Below are 19159 nucleotides of genomic sequence, written 5' to 3'. Positions count from 1 at the left end.
AACATAAATCTCCAAAAAATCTTAGGAAAACTTAAATTTACAGACAAGATAACATAAAAAGTAGATCACTGTATTACAACTTTAAGAGACCCAGTCTATGTATGATTGTTACTGCAGCGGTCAATGACTTTAGCCAACTTTCTAAAAGGACGAAATAAATATCAATGAAAGCAGCATCCATTATGGGTTCTGTTACTTGCTAAATACAAGATGTTTCATGCTTCTATACTATGAATGTGAAGTTTAATATTCATATTGATTTCAATCTCCACAAATATTCTTTTGAGTCTAAGTTTGTTCTTACCTGATTCTACAAGAATTCATTTTTCAATTTCTTTTTTGGTTTTTTTTTTTTTTTTTTCCTCTCTTTGTGAATATTACTTTCCGTTTTTGCTAAACTCATGCCATGTATGATATAACTTAACGCTGGTATCAAATACCTGTTAACACAGTTCTAGTCTACAACAAGAAAAAATACCCCAAAAAAGAGGCTAAATTGTAAAAACAACATTTACTAGGGACTCGTTATCGTTATGAAGCCTTGACCAGCTTCTTGTAGCCTGGTGTGTCAAAAGATTTGGGTCTTTCTATGGGAAGTCCGAACGCCCGGTCCCAGATCATGGAGGCCATACACCCGAGAGATCTGGACACCCCAAACACCACTGTGTAATAGTTCATCTCCTTCATTCCGTAATACTGGAAACAGCACAGACAAAAAGCAGCATTTATTACGGTTTGTTCATGAAATCCACATAGGTGACATGTCAGACTCTCAGAGGAAAATTTGAAGAACTCAATATTTTTTCAGTACAAATTCTTGATAGTATCCAAGTGAATTTATGACATTATGAATACAGTCAAACAAAAATAACAACTTTTCTTTTATATTCAGACTACCACATCCGGAGCGTTCCCAGTGGTTTGGGTGCTTGCCTTTCACTTGAGACAAGTAACCAATGCCCATCCTAGGACATGCAATTTTCAAGATTTTTCTGCTTGCTTTCTTCTCTAGGACTCGGTGATAAGTCACTGATGGTGCTTTCGTGTGGTCTTTCATGAAGATCCCGGTCATACACAGAAAGATTTGCCAGCATAACTAGCTATAAGACTGATCAAGGACTAGCACAAGGTGATCATAACAGAGCGCTGTAGCACGTACCTGCAGAAGGACTCCGCTGTGAGCGTCCACATTGGGCCAAGGGTTCTTCACTTTTCCCAGCTCTGTCAAAACGTCAGGTATCACCTCAAACAGTTCTGACACCAGTTTGAAGAGAGGGTCGTTTGGCAGGTGCTTCTGAGCAAACTCTCTTTGTACCCAGTAGCGGGGGTCGGTCTTTCTCAACACGGCATGGCCGTAGCCTGGCACCACCTGAAGTCACACAATGCACACTTAAAGCTTATTTGACTGGTGTCCATCACTGCACTCAAGAAGTTGCGTTTATATATGTATGAATATGCTGTGGTCAGATTCATGAATAAATTCATTTCGGGTAGCTGCAACTGCCGACTCACAATTTTCCAAGGGAGGCCTTTGTGGCTGAGGGAGTTAGCACACCAGCATGGCACAATGACCCAGGAGCCTCTCACCAATACCGTTGCTGGGAGCTAAAGTCCACCTCATGCTGGCTTCCTTGCTGGCCGTAAGTGGGATGGATGGTCGTGAGTTTCCCCCGGGATTTTCCCGGTTTCCTCCCACCTTAATACTGGCCGCCGTCATTTATAAAATACAGTGTTAAAGACCAATCAAATAAATAAATTAATTTTCCAAGTCAAAAAGTAATGCCAAAAGAAGTCGAGACCATGTATTAAAATCATACATGCAATGATACATCTATCTTCTTTTGTCTGCATTCATATTTGCATGTGGATCTAGTCATGTTTGCATTAAGATCTGGCCTATTGGTATCTGCATTATGTCTGGATTCAGTCATGTTTGCATTAACATTCAAATCTTTCACATTCACCTGGATTTATTCATGTGTGCAGTAATGGCTGCAGCTATTAATGTTTGCATAAACATCTGGATTTATTCATTTATTCATTCACTCACCTGTCCCTTATTCAGCGTATCCCAGATGTATTCTCTCAACTTCTCCGGTGGGACATTGTCTCCGATCTCCTCTCTCAGCTTGGTCACCCACACCAATACCTCCTGATTGGCTAACCCGTGAAGGGGACCGGCCAATCCATTCATCCCGGCAGCAAAGCTGAGATAGGGGTCTGAGAGGGCACTGCCGAACAGATGACAGGTGTGTGCGCTGACATTACCACCCTCGTGGTCATTGTAACCAACACAACAACTCCTGTCATATTAACACTTTGGTAAAATGACCTAAAATTTCTCCTGGAAAGAGAGATTTTTACTTTTGGTGATAAAACATACATTTTTCCCAAGGGACATCATCCTACTTTCCAATGTAACCTTAACACACCTTTCTATTGAAGATTATTAAAACTTAGAACTGGGCAAAATGTGTTAGGAAATTTGAGGTCGTTTACAAAAACATTCAGCAGACAACCACAAAATACAGTCTCAGTCTCAAAAGCTATCATGGAAGCTCAGTGCTAACAGTCTAAAAAGGCAGTATTCTTGTTCGGATAATACTGCCAGATTGTCATTATTTTGGCAATATCCAACCCCATCCTGCAACATAATTCAGAACGAAGGTAATCTAATCGTCCATGTTTATACCATACTATGTTAAAATAGAAAGATACCTCGTACAAATCTGTGAGGGAGACTGTGAATGCGTCCTAAAAAAACAGAACTCCTGCCAAGCTACAGACCTATAAATGGCAAGGTATAGCCTCATCATCTCTTTGAAGTAAGGGTCTTCATATCCCAGCATATCGGTGAAGTTCCAGCTCCAGTCCTTCTTTGGGTCGATTGCTCCCACTGATGTGCCCTCACGGAACAGGTTACATTTGTCTACATGAGGACAAATTAATGAAATCTTCAGATATCAGCGGTCAAATTTGCTTTTCCAAACCAGTGGTATTTTTAATGCAACAATATCATCAACTTTAAAAATGGTACTTCTTTGTGTCTCAGTTGGCGCTCAGCACTGAGAGGTTAGAAAAGGGAAACTGGACGGTTGGCTCGGTGTCAGTATAATGTTACTGGGTGGGGTATCATATCAGCATGATGCTTCAGTGGCGGCAGCACTTGTGTGACATAGGTTCGCCCTGCTACAAGAAGACGCAGCATTTGTACACACACCTAATGACTCCTCATCGTCTTATGACAGTAAAATTGATAAGTAAGGCGTACAACGCCAAGCATACTTACATGTATACATTACCAAGCTTAGAATAAATAATTGTGTGTTCTTGTCTCTAATTGAAAAAATATGATCAAGATCTTAATTGTGACCTCAGTGGTTTGATCATTGTGTATTTATCATGGACATGTTCGCAGAAACCTGCTCCGAGGTGCTCGCCAATAAGGACCTTGTGACCGATGGAGATATTGTACAGACCTCTGGCCATACATCTTTGAACTCTGTCACTGAGATCCGCCCCGATGGTGCTGGATGGCAAGTCCTTGCCCCGTCAGCGGCAGAAGAAGACCCAGAGGTCAAGCTCAGCCTGGCGTCAGATGTTACTGTCCACTCGCTCAAAGTCACTGGCAACGTTGACAACGTCCGCATTGAAATTACACCAAGGGATAGTAGTCAGCTTCCGGAGATCATGGACAGTGTTTCAGCCAACAGCATTGCGTTCACAGACCCTGTGGAAGCCTCCGATGTGACAGTCACCTTGTTGAACCCAAGATCAGATGTTCCGGAAGGGGAACAACAACAACAGCAACAGCAAAAACCTGACATCTACAATGTCAGGATGGAAATAAATGGCTGTTACGAACAAGGTAATGCAAATCTTGTTTGTTTATGAGCACATTGTCGGTCTGGAAAATACCTCTACAATTTTTTGTGACAACATGACTTAGCTTTTCTTGTTTGAACATGCATCTACACAACATGTACAGGAGGTTGCCATGCATATAGTGGTAATTGATTGCCTTAGACTATTCAGAAGAGCTCTTATACTTTCTTACATTGACCCTATGTACATCTTCACTTATCAGTAGTGATTGCTCAAGTTCATGTGTTATCTGAGTGGGCGTGTATTAGAGTAAGGTAAGCTAAAAGTGAAAACACACTCTTACAATTCTTATAGTAAGTGGAAAGGTATCATATGACACGATGTGGGGCAAATTCTTTCAGTAGTCACATCATTTGATGTGCCCAGTTATAAAAGTGAAACTCCCATTTTTTGTTACTCCTAATCTTTTATTATCAGTTTATTGGTTTTAATGTAATGGGTTTTTTCCCTGTTCAACAGCGACCACACCAGCTCCATTGGCAGAATCAACTACACCTCTCCCACCATCAGAGACTACAGAGGCACCAACTGTAACCACAACTCTTCCACCAACAGAGACCACAAAAACACCATCTGTACCCCCAACTCTTCCACCATCAGAGACTACAGAGGCACCATCTGTACCCACAACTCTTCCAACATCAGAGACCACAAAGACACCATCTGTACCCACAACTCTTCCACCAACAGGGACTCCAGCAGTGCCATATGTACCCAGAACTCTTCCACCAGTAGAGACTACAAAGGCACCATCTGTACCCACAACTCTTCCACCAACAGAGACTACAGAGGCACCATCTGTACCCACAACTCTTCCTCCAACAGAGAATACAAAGACACCATCTGTACCCACAACTCTTCCACCAACAGAGACTACAGCAGCACCAACTGTACCCACAACTCTTCCACCAACATAAACTACAAAGGCACCATCTGTACCCACAACTCTTCCACCAACAGAGACTACAGAGGCACCATCTGTACCCACAACTCTTCCACCAACAGAGACTACAGAGACACCATCTGTACCCACAACTCTTCCATCACATCAACCACCACCTACAACTGTTCAGCCTGGTAGCACAGTTATAGTTGCAAGACAACTCCTGAAGAACAAACGACCCTGGGCAGGACTCCTAGTTTGAGTTCCACAACTGTTGGCGTGACAACCGTGTCTGGACCCTTGACCGAGACTGTTACCACTGTCCAGTATTCCTCTCCTACAGAGCCTGGTGAGTCACTTTAAAGCTTCTAACGGTTGACCTGGGAAACCTGGAATCAGTGGCGCTAACGGTATTAATAGCGTTAATGCCACTGGTATCAAGTGACAATGTAACAGCCTAAAGAAGAAAATTTTAATACCATGCTTAAAACTACATTGTGCACTTTAGAACAACCAGGTGCGTGTCATGGAAATGCACATCAGCGCACCCACACCAGTAGTTTTTAAACCTACCTTTTGAAAGACGGTCCTTCGTGGTTTAGTGCTTGTTGCCGTCATTTGAGTAAAATGTTCTTGAGTTTGGCGTAAACATCATTCACTAAATAAGGAAATAAATGATTATATGCATTGGTGTTTGGTAAAAATTGTCATGCCTGCAGTATTTTCACAAAGGCATGTTGGACAGGCCTGTTTGATAAGAGAGTTTTTTAGGGAGTTGTTGTGACAAGTACAGAAATCTAACAAGACAAATCTCACTGTTGAAAAAGAGCTGAACTTTATAGTACATTACTTAAGTGTCAGAAGATGATGTCCATTTTTATGACCATTTGTCCATCCCATTCCATGTATTTCAGGTGTCACCTACACACCTGAACTGAGAAATGTCACTGCAGTTATCACTACAGCATCTGTGCAAGGTATGTCCAGCACCATACAGAAGTGTATGATTGTCATACTGGTGGCATCGATGGTATTGATCCAGAGGTCAGCTCTAAAACCATATCAAAATATAAGACTCTGGTATGATATGTACAGATTCATCTGCTCAGACCCAACCCATGTATAGATGACTATGGGGATGGTACCATAGTCCCAAATGGTGCCAAATGTCAGTGGTATCCGTTGGACACTCTGGTTTTCTCCTCTCATAAAACTGATGGTTATTGCATCAGTGAAAAATCCATGAGTTTAACTGTGAAGTCGAGAAAACCTAAGGATTAAATTAGTGTTGATAAATAGACCATTGCCCAGTGAGGGTAAAAGGGAGTTCATTATGCAGTCATTCACTTTGTACCTGACTGTAATGAAATTTGAATCCATTAGAAAAAGATATATGTAGATGATTCTACTGACTTTAGAATTTATTCATATCATATATTTGCTTATATGTACCTGATGTAGAGCTAGAGCAAAATACCTTCTGGACTTGTATAAACTCAGTCACTCAAATCAAAAATGTTTGCCCTGTTATAAGTCGGGTCATATCTCTATAGGCTGTGAACATTTATTTACTTTGTAACAAGTATTTCACCTAAAGTTTAGTCTTTTTCATATAATACATTTACCTTGATTCTGTTTGATTCATCTACCTGGATTCTGTTTGATTCATCCACCTGGATTCTGTTTGATTCATCCACCTTCATTCTGTTTTATTCATCCACCTTCATTCTGTTTGATTCATCCACCTTATAGGTCCTATTAAGAAGTTTTTCTTTTGGTGAAATGTTATTAATTTCAAAAGTATTTTAAAAGTAACATTTTAACGTTTTCATATGCGCTTTTGATAAAGCATTATTATAGACCAAACATATGGTGAAAATGAAGTATCCCTTTGTAACTGCCATCTCCCAGGTAGTACAGGTCTTTCGTTACGTTTTTCAGAATCAACTGCGGCCACGACAACATCAGGTGTGTCTACAACTCCAGAAAGCCAGGATGTCACCCAAGAAGGTGGGACATTTACTATCTGTGTGTCTAAAATTTACTAAAAAGACGTCACTAAACCGGAATCAGCTTGACGTGAACACACTGTATCAATTAAAGCACTTCGCTCCATTAGTCTAGGGAAGAACCTAGATGACAATATTTAAAATACAATCCCAGGTGCTGAACTGTGGGAAAACCGCTCAACATACATAGATGTTCACTGTGTAGCATGCTTAGAAACATAGTTTTGTCACTGATATCTTCTACAGTCATGTTATTCATATAATAAATTCTTTTGTTATCACTGAAAATTTCATAAAAAAGTTCATGCAAATCTGACTCACAATTTAGCCAGTCAGGAGGTCACGATTACTCTGTGGAAGTTTATATATAATGTCCACATCACAGTTCATGCGATCAATCGGTAAAACAATATCCAAAATCAAATTCTCAAAGACTAGTTTCATTTATAAATTAGCATCAAATTATCCTAAAGATATATGTGTGTATATATATATATATATAATGTATACACATATATAATTTTTGTAATAACGGAAGATAGTTACCTGGACGTAGAAATCAGTCAACAAGGTTCCAACCATATCGGAGAGACACAACATATGTACACGTAATATCCATGGCTTCACGTTATACATGTATCATGCCTTTTCTTCACTTTACATGGTTTTCACCGGCTTCCTCCGACCATAAATCTGACAGCAGTTATAAAGGTTGAAAACTCTTGAGCGCGTCGTGGAACACCAATCAATCAATCAATCATTTTTCTTCTTACATCAGAGGACTCGTGCTTCAAGAGGACCATGAACCTGACAATGGAGGTTGAAGGGTGCGTATCTGATGGTCCTGTTGAGCTAGCTTTCTGTGCAGGATCATGTGCCTCCAACACCACTGCATCTTTCACCTACCCCTTCTTCGAAACCAACTGTCACTGCTGCAAACCAACCAAAGTGTCCTGGAGGACCGTTCAGCTTACCTGTGGTGAGTATTGCCTGTCTGATGAGGTCAGATTCTTGGTGTCATTGATTGTCGAAACTATATTTTGTCAAAATACTGGACTGGTGTGGATACAAGTTCTGATGGCTCTAAGGGTTGACAACTTTACAATACCCTGAGCTTGTCGAACTTTAAGGCGCCTACCGCGAGGTTGAGGGCTAATTTGTTTTCACACTGCTGACTGAGCGCTTACCAACCGGTAGCGCTGGTCTTCTTGTAGTGCTTACTGAAGACGGCGGCCAAAATTAAAAAATCTGCTTAAATGTTGCATTTTAGTCCTTGATAGAATATTGTGATGGAATCAATTTTTCATTTGTTTCCTGATTTGTGAAACGAAGCTTCTCAGGCAGATGGAAAGACTTGTCATGAAACAAAAGAAAACAGTTTTATGCTCGCCACCTTTTCTGAGAAATACTTAATAATAGGCAAACAACAAGAATAAGCAGGATATTCATTTCAATGAACCTTCAATTCAGAATATCTTGTTGAAATCTTCATAACATGTGTACAAGTATGACAAAAATATCAACGAGGTTTGAACCACGCAGGGCTTGGTGCGCAAAGTTGATCGATAGTGTGGTACCAGTCCATAAATACACCTTTAGGCATGTTCTTTTCATTGCTACATTATGACTACATTATTGCCAAAGTGTTGTTAATGGCTAGGGAGTTTTATTCAGAGATTTGATAGTGCGTGCTGTCAGTACCAAATTGTGATTAAGCTATTTTTGTCTTCCAGCCAATAACGAAGTCCGCCAACACACCTACGTCAAGATCCATTCTTGCGGTTGCCATGGTTGTGAGTATGACGCATACGCCGCCAGCGGAATCACCCAGGTGATGACGTCAAACGTGGCCATCTAGTTCATCTCTTTCGACGTGACAAATAGCACCTGTAAAACATTTCCGTGTATGTTTGCAGAGAATAAAATATTTTAGATATCAGGATATATTTGTTTTTGGGTTTTTTTTTTTTGGTTTGGGAGGCGGTGTGGAGAGGTTGATCTTTTATTAGTTAAATGCTATATTTACTCGATTGACAGACTAATTTGATATTACTGAATACATATAGCCCGTAAAAAGTTAGATAACAAACAAAAAAAAAGTATGGCGAAGTAAGCTGCATACACGACAGTGTAAATTATTGGCATCAGGTCATACAACATTGGAAGTGGAACCAGCTGACAACTTTTGAATTGAGTAATGGTTGTCTTTTTATTACTTCTGTTCAGAATGCATCTTGCATGACAGTTAGAACTGAATAACGTGGGCGACAGGAAAACTACGTCAACCGCAAGTGTTCCTCTCCGGCCGTTTGTGGGAAGGTCTGCCAGCAACCTGCTGATGGCCGGTTTCCTCCCAACATAATGCTGGCCGCCGTCGTATAAGTGAAATATGCTTGAGTACGGCGTAAAACACCAATCAAATAAATAAATATTTCAACCGCAAGTGTAGACGTCGTGTTGTGTAAGCCAAATCGACATTTCAACAGTCTCGCGAGTCTAAACAGGGTTGAGCTAGACAAGTTGGGTCTTTGCGCAAAACTAACTCGACTAGGATGCGTGAGTTAACCGTAGTTGCTTGATTGAATATACACCTTGTGTAATCCGACCTGTTGTCTCAATGATGCCGTTAGTGATATCCCCAAAATCACGCCCTTTAGCTGCCTGACTTTGTGAGCGTCCCACAACGTCTTCCCTAAACCTTTGTGAACAATGAGACTTCTGAAATGCCGATTTGTCTTTTTCACAATTGGATTCTGTCTATGAAAGTTGATGCGTATGATGGATACCTTTGCTTGGCTTTCAGCCTGAGGGCTAGGCCAAATACTTAGATCAACCCGATGCCAGTGTACTTTGCCTGTGGAGCGCCGTGCCTTGTGTGTTTGGTTTGGTATTATACTGAGGCAGCACCGCAAATTGTATCGCACAGCAATGAAAGTACACCTCGAACTCAAACGAAACAAACACCACAAGCAATGTTAGATAGGGGTCAAGTTTAGTATGTTGACGAATTCATGTACTTGGCGCAAGCAAGACGAGTGAATAATTAGTTGAAAGTAATCTTGAGGCAAGAAATACTGAATCCAGGCGTCGAGACAGACATTCGCATAACAGCGGTGACCAAATTGGACGCGCCGGGTCAACAATCACAAGAACAATTTCCATAACAACGCTCAACACAAACAACCAAAGAATTTGTGCATTTTCCTAGTTTATACATTAAAGCCATTTGGACACTTAGGTCTCAGGTTCGAATCCAGTTCTTGTCGAGTTGACTGTCGGGAATGTCGGTAACTTCTTCAAGTCTTTAAACTTCCTCCATCCACATACAAACTTGACCTCTATGATTTAAGAGAAGATTACCGAATGCGATGTTAAATATCAAGTAGAGAGATAAATATTTGAGCAAATTTCAACCGAGAGTGCATCCAATAATATTGAAAGGAATGTTGAGGTAGATGTTTGGGGTGACATCCAAAGAAGTACTGTATGCATTAAGGTCAGGTTTTACATACATGTGAAGCACTATAACATGAGGGGGATCTTTCATCGTTGATGACCGTAAATTATAAACTTCATGACTTAGCCCCGTATGCATTAGAACCGGTGTTAATGTAAATGCTAGGGTGAGTATCTCAAAAAGCGCTTCATGTATTCAACTCGGTTTTACATAGATGTAAACCACAACACGCATGGGATGCTACAGTGTTGATGCTCTGACTGGAATTAATTACTGTAAATTACAAATTTAACGACTTATGTATGATAGAATTAACTCTGAGGTAAATGTTAGGGACGGTATCTCAGGTTTTGCATAGATGTAAAGGACAATAACACATGCTCTACACCAGTGTTACATCAACTGAAATTACCTTATCCATGCACTTCACGCCTCATTTGTGTATTAGAATCCATATTAACGTAAATATTTAAGCCCTTTATGTACTAACCTTAGGTTTTGCATTGTCCTGTGGTAGCCCTGCAATATTAATTCTGATTTAACAGATAACGTAGAAAGAAGAGTGGAGTATTTTAGAGATTTTCCGAAGTCACCCTGCGATTGTGTGGCGCTAATTCCATGAAAGTAACTTTTGACCTTTCCAGTATCTAGGATATATATATATAACTGTAAAAACTCTTTTGACGTAACAGTAATTATGTTTTATATTATGTATCCAATTTAACGTCAGTCTTGACTTAAAATATGTACTATATATTTTATGGGAGGAGAGGACCGTCCATCGCCGTGTGCCGTACAAACTTCTTAATGCAACACAATATGCCCTGTTACACCAACAAAAGTGTTATGATGGCTTAACAGAGCAACTCTGTCATATGTATAACAGAATAGTTTGTAACAATAATCTAATCAATTCTGTCATCACTCCATACTATTTTATCACCTTAACAGATTAGTGTCACCAGTGCCTTTTTCAGTGAAGCACCACCATAATATGACCTAGGTCGGAATTAGAACATGCAATCAAAATGACACTTTAATACATAGCTTAATTCTATCAGCCACAGGACTGTGCAAAGACTAGAAAAATGTACAACCTATTCCCTGATATTGTTTGAAACATATTCGTATGTAATATGTAATTATTACATTATAGATACTTATTATTATTCCACATTAACACAACTGTATTGGAGAAGTTTTTGTATCTTAGGCCTGTTAGCTCCTCTTCAGAATATTAAGATTTACGTTATCTATTTGATCAGCTTGTCTGGAAGGAAACGCTGACCTTATCTTGGTACCAGGTAAACCTCCTGATTTAATACTAAGTATTAGTATATACTGTAGATCTGTTTGTATTTACTTTAACTAGTTGAAAAGGCACTTAAAACATGACTCCGGAAATCTGGAATCTCCCGGTGCTTCCGAGGCGCCCCCTGGGCTGGGATATTCGTTCCGCTTACCTATGTACGACCCAATCACCTCTTCACCTACAGGCCTGGTTACTGTTCAGTTTATCCTCATACGCTATATAGAGTAAATATTTCACAACTCACATAGAGCGTGTCAGTATTTTAGCGGAAAGTAATTAGCCCTACACATGTAAAGCCTGCGATCCGAAAACTAAATTTGCGCCAAAATGTGCAGCATGCAGGCCTTCTTCATCACAACCTTGAAAATGGATATTTTTCACCTTCAAACGCGCGTACGGCTATATAGGGTCCAAGAGCTTCCAGGGCCAACAATCGCCTCATTGGTTTGCATGTGGGTTCCGCCCCACTTTTCATTTCCTTCCTACGCCCCTGTACAATATATCTCCACATTAAAAGCGTTATCTGAGCTAAAAACTACACTCTAAAAAGACTTCAAGAAGTGTATGTACAGTGATGTGCACATACATTGTTCCATCGATTTAACAGAATTGTTGACTTCCTTTTTGTGACTCTTCCACTATTACGGGCAACACTTCTATCCTACATCACTGAAATTGTGATAAAACCGTGCGCCTGTTTGAGTTTCGTCACAAACAAATGACGCCACTTCTGACGCGACTGCACAGTCGTAAAACGACAACCATAGTTGACAGACGTTCACGTCAACACAGCGAAGTTGACAGATCTTTATTTCACCGGTCACCGACTTCCGAAAAGCAGCCACGTGAGTTGTACTTATGCTTGTCAGTATTTTTTCTTTGTTAAATAATCAACGATACCGAAAGGTTTATTTTACAAAATATAGAGACGAAAATAGCATGCAGCATAGGCCTGTATATTAACATCCATTAGAGTTATGACCTCCTGAAGTCGTAGTCAAGCTCGCGTATACGTTTGTGTATGTCGTGTTATTATATAAAGAGGTTTACGGAACAACATCGTAGTTTAATTTTGCGCTGGCTTTTGTGTATTTTGAAGGCATTTTTCGTTTTGCTTGTATGGCTTTTGTTTATTTAGTTGTTAATATATATATATATATCTATCTCGCATGAAAACGACCAGACGACAGGGAAATTGTGTCAATTTTCAAGCTGAAATGTACATAATCTGAATCACGAAAGAAACGTACGCTGGCCAAAAAGTTTGCCAAATTCTTTTCATCATCTTTGAAACTAGTGTGATGCGTGCTGTCCATTATGACGTTATAGGCTTTATGTCAGTGCATTTGTTTGCCTGTCAAATCATATACGTCATAACTGTGTGACGCAGTTCCATACGTCACAAACACGTGACGTGAACAACAGAGATCTTTCTGCTGAAATTTTTCGCGGTGGAGCGACATTGTGCAGACGTTGATGCTAAAGTAACACTCACAGATCTTTCTTCTCAGAAGATACGGGTTTAGAAGAAACCATAAGAGAGGTACAGTTTTTCTTGAGATACATGTTTGTCTTTGATTTAGTTTATTATGTAATTTGTCTGTCGCTCGTGTACATGTACTAAATCATGTGAGAGTCACTTCACTTAGGTTCAGACCAGTCGCCATGATTTTCCTCTGCCAAATTACGGCTATTCAGATAACAAGAGAGGATAGAAATAGTTCACTTGTAGTCATGATCAATCACTCAACACCGTAGGCGTTAAAGGGTTAAATTTTAATTCGATTTGTCAATGGTACAGGCTTTGAAATAATGTTTAAGTTGTGGCAGTACATAATGGCAAATTTTCAAGCTATTCATGTTTTGAAAAAATACAATCTGATAAATTACACAGCAGTTTTGCCAAGAAGAGGACCAGTCGCCATGATTTTCCTCTCTTTGTCTCAAATGTGTAGGCCTAACAAACCAAACGCGAGAGTGAAAAGAGCCAACTTGTAGTAAGAATTTATTGTTTAACTCCTTTAAAGGGTAAACGTTTAATTCGGTACAATGGTTACAAGCTTGGAAATAATGTTAAAGTTGATACAGGACATAATGGCAAATTTTCTAGCTATTGACATAATTAAAAAAGTTACAATCTTATTTAGTCATTATGCATGAAAGTTTTGTCCTCTACTGAACATTTAGCCCCAATAAAAATACTTCATTTTCCTCGCCGTGCTGCTTATTTCCAGGCATGATGTTACGTGGTTTCTGTTACAACACGACTAAGCCTTTATTCTGTTAAATATTCATTAAGTACAATGTAAAACATGTTAGTAAGGCCTACAATCCTGCTTCCTTCGATTCAAGCTTTGGGGTATTTTACAGTAGCTTTGAAATCGTCGAATACGAAATATTTTTCACTTGGTTTTTTTGATGTTAGCAAGGTTTGGGATAATATTACTCTAGATTTTGGGATAATCGTTTCAGGGTTTGGGGACCTCAATTGAGGTAATCGTATTTTTGGGTTGCCGTATTCTGTTGTTTATTTAAATATCACTTTATTACTGATGAGTGAAGTCTCATGTTGGCATCCAGATCGAACACGCTGCGTTCTTTCATCTAGCAGAAGAGCAACCACCCACAACCAATAAATCTTGATAGTTTATAGATGAGCTATCATAATTTGAGATATATTTAGTTTCTTATAGCTATACGACGATGTAAATTAAGATCAGGTTTAGTTTTAAAACAGTCATAACTCGTCTATCATAAGATAGCTTTATCGTAATCTAAAATATGAAAGACTAATTTAGGATAGTTTTATATTAACCTTAGATGAAACTGGGAAATCGATTATAGTTTTTGGGTAATTTATAACACAGCTGGGATATTCTAAAATTAAAGATAGTTTCACGGTGAGATGAGGTGCATCTGAACCTTTTGAAATACCCTTTAAGAGATGTCCAAAGTACAGCATAAAAAAAATCCCCTAAATTATGGAAAATATTGCCTAATGAATTCAAAATATTAAAAAGATTAACTATATCCATGAGTATGAACGGCACTCATGGTGTATAAGGTATTAATTTCAAATTTCTTAATATATGAAAATAATTTAGCCCAAATTAACCTAATAATAGGGTGTCCAAATTAGAAAACTATTTGGCTCTGCTACCATAGATCTGGGATAGTCTAAAGATTGTTTTATGGTAGTTTCCAATCAGCGACTGATTTTATTTTCGAAATTCTGCATTTTTATCTCTGCAGCTGATGGCTTGGAGAAGCCACAAGCGTTTCTCCCTCCCTCCAATAGAGAGCACAGGGACCCAGGGTTATGTCCCTAAATCCACACCAGCGACGATTTGCCCAGGTATGAAAGGATTCACTGTTAATACAACTATATATGTTAAAGGGAAAGGCATCTGTTTCAGCTGTATAATTCTAAAATATCAGTGTAATGAATTTTTGTTTACCGAAAACGAGATCTCTTAAGACATAAAGTCAAAAACATTTCTTAAATTTTTTGAGTAATTCTTGAATAAATAACTTAAATACATACATATATGTATACGTAAAGATATATATTCATACATGTATAAATGTACTATACGTGGTATTTTAATTCTCTGAATTACCCTATGAAAACTGTAATTTTGTTATAATCTTATATTCTGAGAGCCTAAACCTGAACTTACTGCCCACTGCATGTTACTTGTAATATAATGAAAGACTTACAGCAGGGTAAATCTAGAGCAGTGAAGACAGTAACAAACTTGGCAAATTGTTACTCTTATTACCAGTGAAATATAGCCTCTTATCAATTTACTGCAGTAATTTACTTCAAGGCGAGAAAACCTGGGAGTTTTCTTTGTCTTTTCTTTGATTTTAATTTTTATTTTGACGATTACCAGCAATAAATTTATGAACACTTGTATAACTTGTGTGATGAGAGAGCCTTTAGATATATCAGGTTTCTGTTTACACATACGATGGCTTATTTTCAGATACGTCGCCCCCTGCATATTTGGGAAACAGAATGTATGTGACTGGTTCAACCAGTCACATCTACCAGGATGATTCGGCCTATGACGGCAAATCATTGGCCTGTGACAGTTCAACCAGCAAGGCCTTCTGGAACGATGGACATGGCAGCTCAACTTCCAGCAGTTTCGGGTCTCAACAAGTGTTCAGTAAGTTGATTTCTAGAAGACTTTAGAAAGATTTGAACTTTCACGTGCCTAAGGATATGACAGCTTGGTGAAACTTCGTGTCGACCTCTTAATTTCAGCCATTCTTGTTTTAGTATGAGTGCAAAGAACAACTCTGATAGTATTCAGTGAATACTAAAAACTTAATTGCATATTTTATTTTCACATTCAACGGTGCAAATAGAAACCTTCTTAAATGTAACTTGCGGTTGATGTTGTCGGCGATGTTTGTTTACGCCCAGTTGTCTCAAAATTAATGAAATACACGATAAACACTTGTAATCAATGAACACAAACATGTGTTCTTGACAACAAAAGTCTTGTGTCATATTTGAACAATTCTATCTTGTGCTTAATTAACTCAAGATCTTGTTTTTGTTTTTATTATTTTGTAACACAAAAATGTTTACTTCATATACATGTTTGTGTTGGGGTAACACATTTCTGTGTTGAATGAAACAACGCAAGTTGTCGTGTTAGATTGCCACACGTCTTCTTTTTTTTCTGCATCTTTTCAAACATAAAGTGATACATACAAAATGGTATAAAGGCCAAAATTTATTTATTTGTTTGATCGGTGTTTTACGTTGTTCAGGAAACGGAAGAAGCAAATCTTCTGAAATGACACGAACCGCACGTACTTGTAGGATCCAACCTATAATATGCGGACATGTAATGATTTATCTGTCAGGTTATACCCAAGAGCTTTCACTTTGGGACATGTGTAAATATATTTAGGTAGTGGGGACATTATTTCATATCATTTTAACTACTATAGCGGTTTACCGGCCTGACTGAGTGAAGTGGTCGGGCTGATTTCAATGTGATTTTTTCTTTTCTGATATACAGATGTCTTTGTTTGCACAAAAAGTTATGGTGTCAGCGAGTTAACTTGTATTGTGGAGTTCTCCTTTAAATTAAATTTGAAGTTTCTGATTGGGTTTGGCAGTACTTTGATACAACTTCGTCTACTTCAGGTGAATATGTGAACAGAAAAATAGAGCAAAGACGCCAAGATGTGGCTGAACTTAGTTTGTTAAAACGGATAGAAAGGGCAGAGGATCTCGATCGGTAAGTTCTCATTATCACATCCGCAATCCTTTCTATTTGTGTGTTGTGGTATAAACGGGACATAGTTCGTTGTTTGATTCAATAAGCAGCTACGGAAGTTGATTTGTATCTTATCATGGTTGGATACAGCCCTTTGCCTTCGACAAAAAAAATCAAATACCTCAAAATTTTTAAATTTATAAAAAAAATTCAAATGATGTTCTGTATTTGGACATAGCAGTTTGATGTTTTCTGCGCTTTAAAACAGGATTCGCACGGGTTGTTGAAAACATTGAAAGTAATTGACTATTACTTTGGTAATTCAAGGACCGGAAAGTGTTTGATTTGACCATTTTTATGTGGAGGTCCTTGAAAGTACTTGATTTGTTTGTGTCACGTGAAGAAAGTTATTCGGTGGTAAGAATATGTGAATCAACTGACAACGGGCAAGCACCTAAAGCGGCCGCCAGTGGTATGTACGCGGTCATAGTTTTGCGCCACTACAGACTTCCTTTTCTCCGCCACAGGGCGCTAAGACCGCCATTTTTTGATTTGGCGGTAAGAACTTACGCTGTAGTCATTGAGAAGGATTTGGTGCGTGAAGAAAAGCATTGGAGATGCCTGGCAACTGTCGTTTTAGCGATGAATGGCTGCAGTTCGTAGATTTCAAGGACTGGCTTGAGCGCGACGCCAGCAGTGTCAATCGGGCATACTGCCGATTGTGTCCCCGAAGTATAGATGTCTCCAGTATGGGCAAGTCCGCCTTGGACTACTCATGACTGACAGTGGCGCTGTTTACAAACACGTACGTTGTGCGGAAAAATTTTAAGCTGCGCTTTTTATTCTGACGGACAGTGGAAAATTTATAAGAATCAATGATGGGTTATCTGATTATCAGTAATGTCTGCACCGACTGACGGCTGTGGCACCAACACAAGGCTGCGTACTGGTCGAATGCCACGTCATGGCTGACCCACGGGTTACGAAATGGCCGAAAAAAGTATTCAAGTTGCGCCTGTTGTAAAATGTATGATTCTAAAATTGTCTATAACTTCTTGTTTTCATTCCTCCAGACATGCGAAGAAGATCCTATCAAAGTCTGGGTCACTGGAGTGGTTACAGGACACCGGCCTAAACATGCTCGTTTATGAAATGGAGGATCTGGAATGGCGTGTGTTTGAGGTAGTTTACATCATTAAACCAGACTACAAGGACTACGCCATGCTGATCCCAGAGACAGATAGATCTGTTCTTGATAACAGCTACAAACTGCTGCGACGGTTAACCAAGATAGACGGATACTCCCAGCTCAACGTGAGACCAATCACAGACTTGCCGCGTCCATGTTACCTTCCTAGACCCATCAAAGGCCATCTGTGGGAGCATCCAGCGCCTAAACCCAGCTGTGCTGGAAGCTTCAAAAAATCAAGCATACCACTGCCATTTGCGAAAGAAAACGTCATGGAAAGATTAAATATTCACCCAGAGATTCACAATTTGATCAGAAGATTACACAAAGCTTACGCTAAATTGTGCACAATGGTTGATCAGTGGTTTAGCCCAGGCGCAGTCAAGGAGTATGTCAAGCGAGCAAAAGCAAAAGGTACTCGCACCCATCCGACCGCCAAGGAGACTGTACCCCAAACGGCAGCCATGGAGACTGCTACCCCAATGTCAAGCAATGAGTCTTGCCCTAAGCCAGTGCCCAGAAGAATAAGAGTTTCTCTGCCATCTCCTCGACCCAGACTTATACATAACAATCGCTACAACAAAGTTGTCTCAAGTGGCTATGGGAGATCTAAGAAGAAAGAAAAAACAGCTACAGAGGATCCCAAAAAGTAAGTTATTCTATTAAATTGTTCATTTCTGACACACACCTGTTGCTATATCAACTTATATGCTTTTCTTTAATCTTTGTATTCTATAAACTTTCAATTTGCTTGATTGTATGATGCAGAAAAAGACCATGGACAAGTGAGTTGAAGCAGAAGAACCACGTTAGTTGACTTGTATATTGCCATACATAATTAAGTTATCAGAAGTATGGCCTCTTGACATTTTAACCCCTGTTCATTCTAATCATTCATACCAATGCTCAAATTATATACCAATCTCCACGTGTTATAGTTGTATCTAATTCCGCGCAACCGCGGCATCAAGAGCTGTATAAGCTTAGTATTCATGGTTATTACGTCAACATCATGCCTTTATGAACGCTGGCAACCAAAGCTTGACTGAGCTATCAATATTCATCCCACCTGAAAATTATTTACTGGTAACGAGTTTGAAAATTTAATTCGATATCGTTGCTAGAATTCAATATCATCTCACTGTCTACTCTGCCCCAGTGAAAACTCTCCACTGTTTCTC

General features: G+C 39.3%; 3 protein-coding genes and 1 long non-coding RNA gene across 4 annotated transcripts in view; 3 read left to right on the top strand and 1 right to left on the bottom strand.

Annotated features, from left to right (window-relative positions):
* Nucleotides 1-376: 376 nt before the first annotated feature.
* LOC135478277 (citrate synthase, mitochondrial-like) lies at nt 377-3299 on the bottom strand. The gene is made up of 5 exons (XM_064758551.1): nt 3290-3299; nt 2788-2929; nt 2051-2300; nt 1160-1369; nt 377-696 (listed from the first exon to the last, which is right to left on the bottom strand). The coding sequence occupies exons 1-5, from the start codon at nt 3297-3299 to the stop codon at nt 532-534; spliced, it is 777 nt and encodes a 258-aa protein (XP_064614621.1). The 3' UTR covers nt 377-531.
* A 103-nt stretch (nt 3300-3402) lies between these two features.
* Nucleotides 3403-8635, top strand: LOC135478276 (mucin-2-like). The gene is made up of 7 exons (XM_064758550.1): nt 3403-3868; nt 4345-4775; nt 4967-5117; nt 5683-5745; nt 6710-6778; nt 7556-7756; nt 8511-8635. Exons 1-7 carry the CDS (start codon nt 3403-3405, stop codon nt 8633-8635), a joined length of 1506 nt encoding a protein of 501 aa, XP_064614620.1.
* Nucleotides 8636-12989: 4354 nt separating this feature from the next.
* Nucleotides 12990-15701, top strand: LOC135477481 (uncharacterized). Its single transcript, XR_010445202.1, has 3 exons — nt 12990-13089; nt 14799-14901; nt 15536-15701. It is a non-coding gene; the product is annotated as an uncharacterized LOC135477481 (long non-coding RNA).
* A 700-nt stretch (nt 15702-16401) lies between these two features.
* Nucleotides 16402-19159, top strand: part of LOC135478275 (uncharacterized) — a 42461-nt gene continuing 39703 nt past the window's right edge. Inside the window, exons 1-3 of the mRNA XM_064758549.1 lie at nt 16402-16411; nt 16717-16810; nt 17863-18627. Coding sequence (XP_064614619.1) covers nt 16402-16411; nt 16717-16810; nt 17863-18627 — 869 coding nt within the window. The remainder of the gene's footprint in view (nt 16412-16716; nt 16811-17862; nt 18628-19159) is intronic.

The sequence above is a fragment of the Liolophura sinensis genome, chromosome 11, assembly GCF_032854445.1.
Source record: "Liolophura sinensis isolate JHLJ2023 chromosome 11, CUHK_Ljap_v2, whole genome shotgun sequence".
NCBI lineage: Eukaryota > Metazoa > Mollusca > Polyplacophora > Chitonida > Chitonidae > Liolophura > Liolophura sinensis.
Note: the sequence above shows the minus strand (reverse complement) of the source record. Positions and strands in the feature narration are given on the sequence as shown.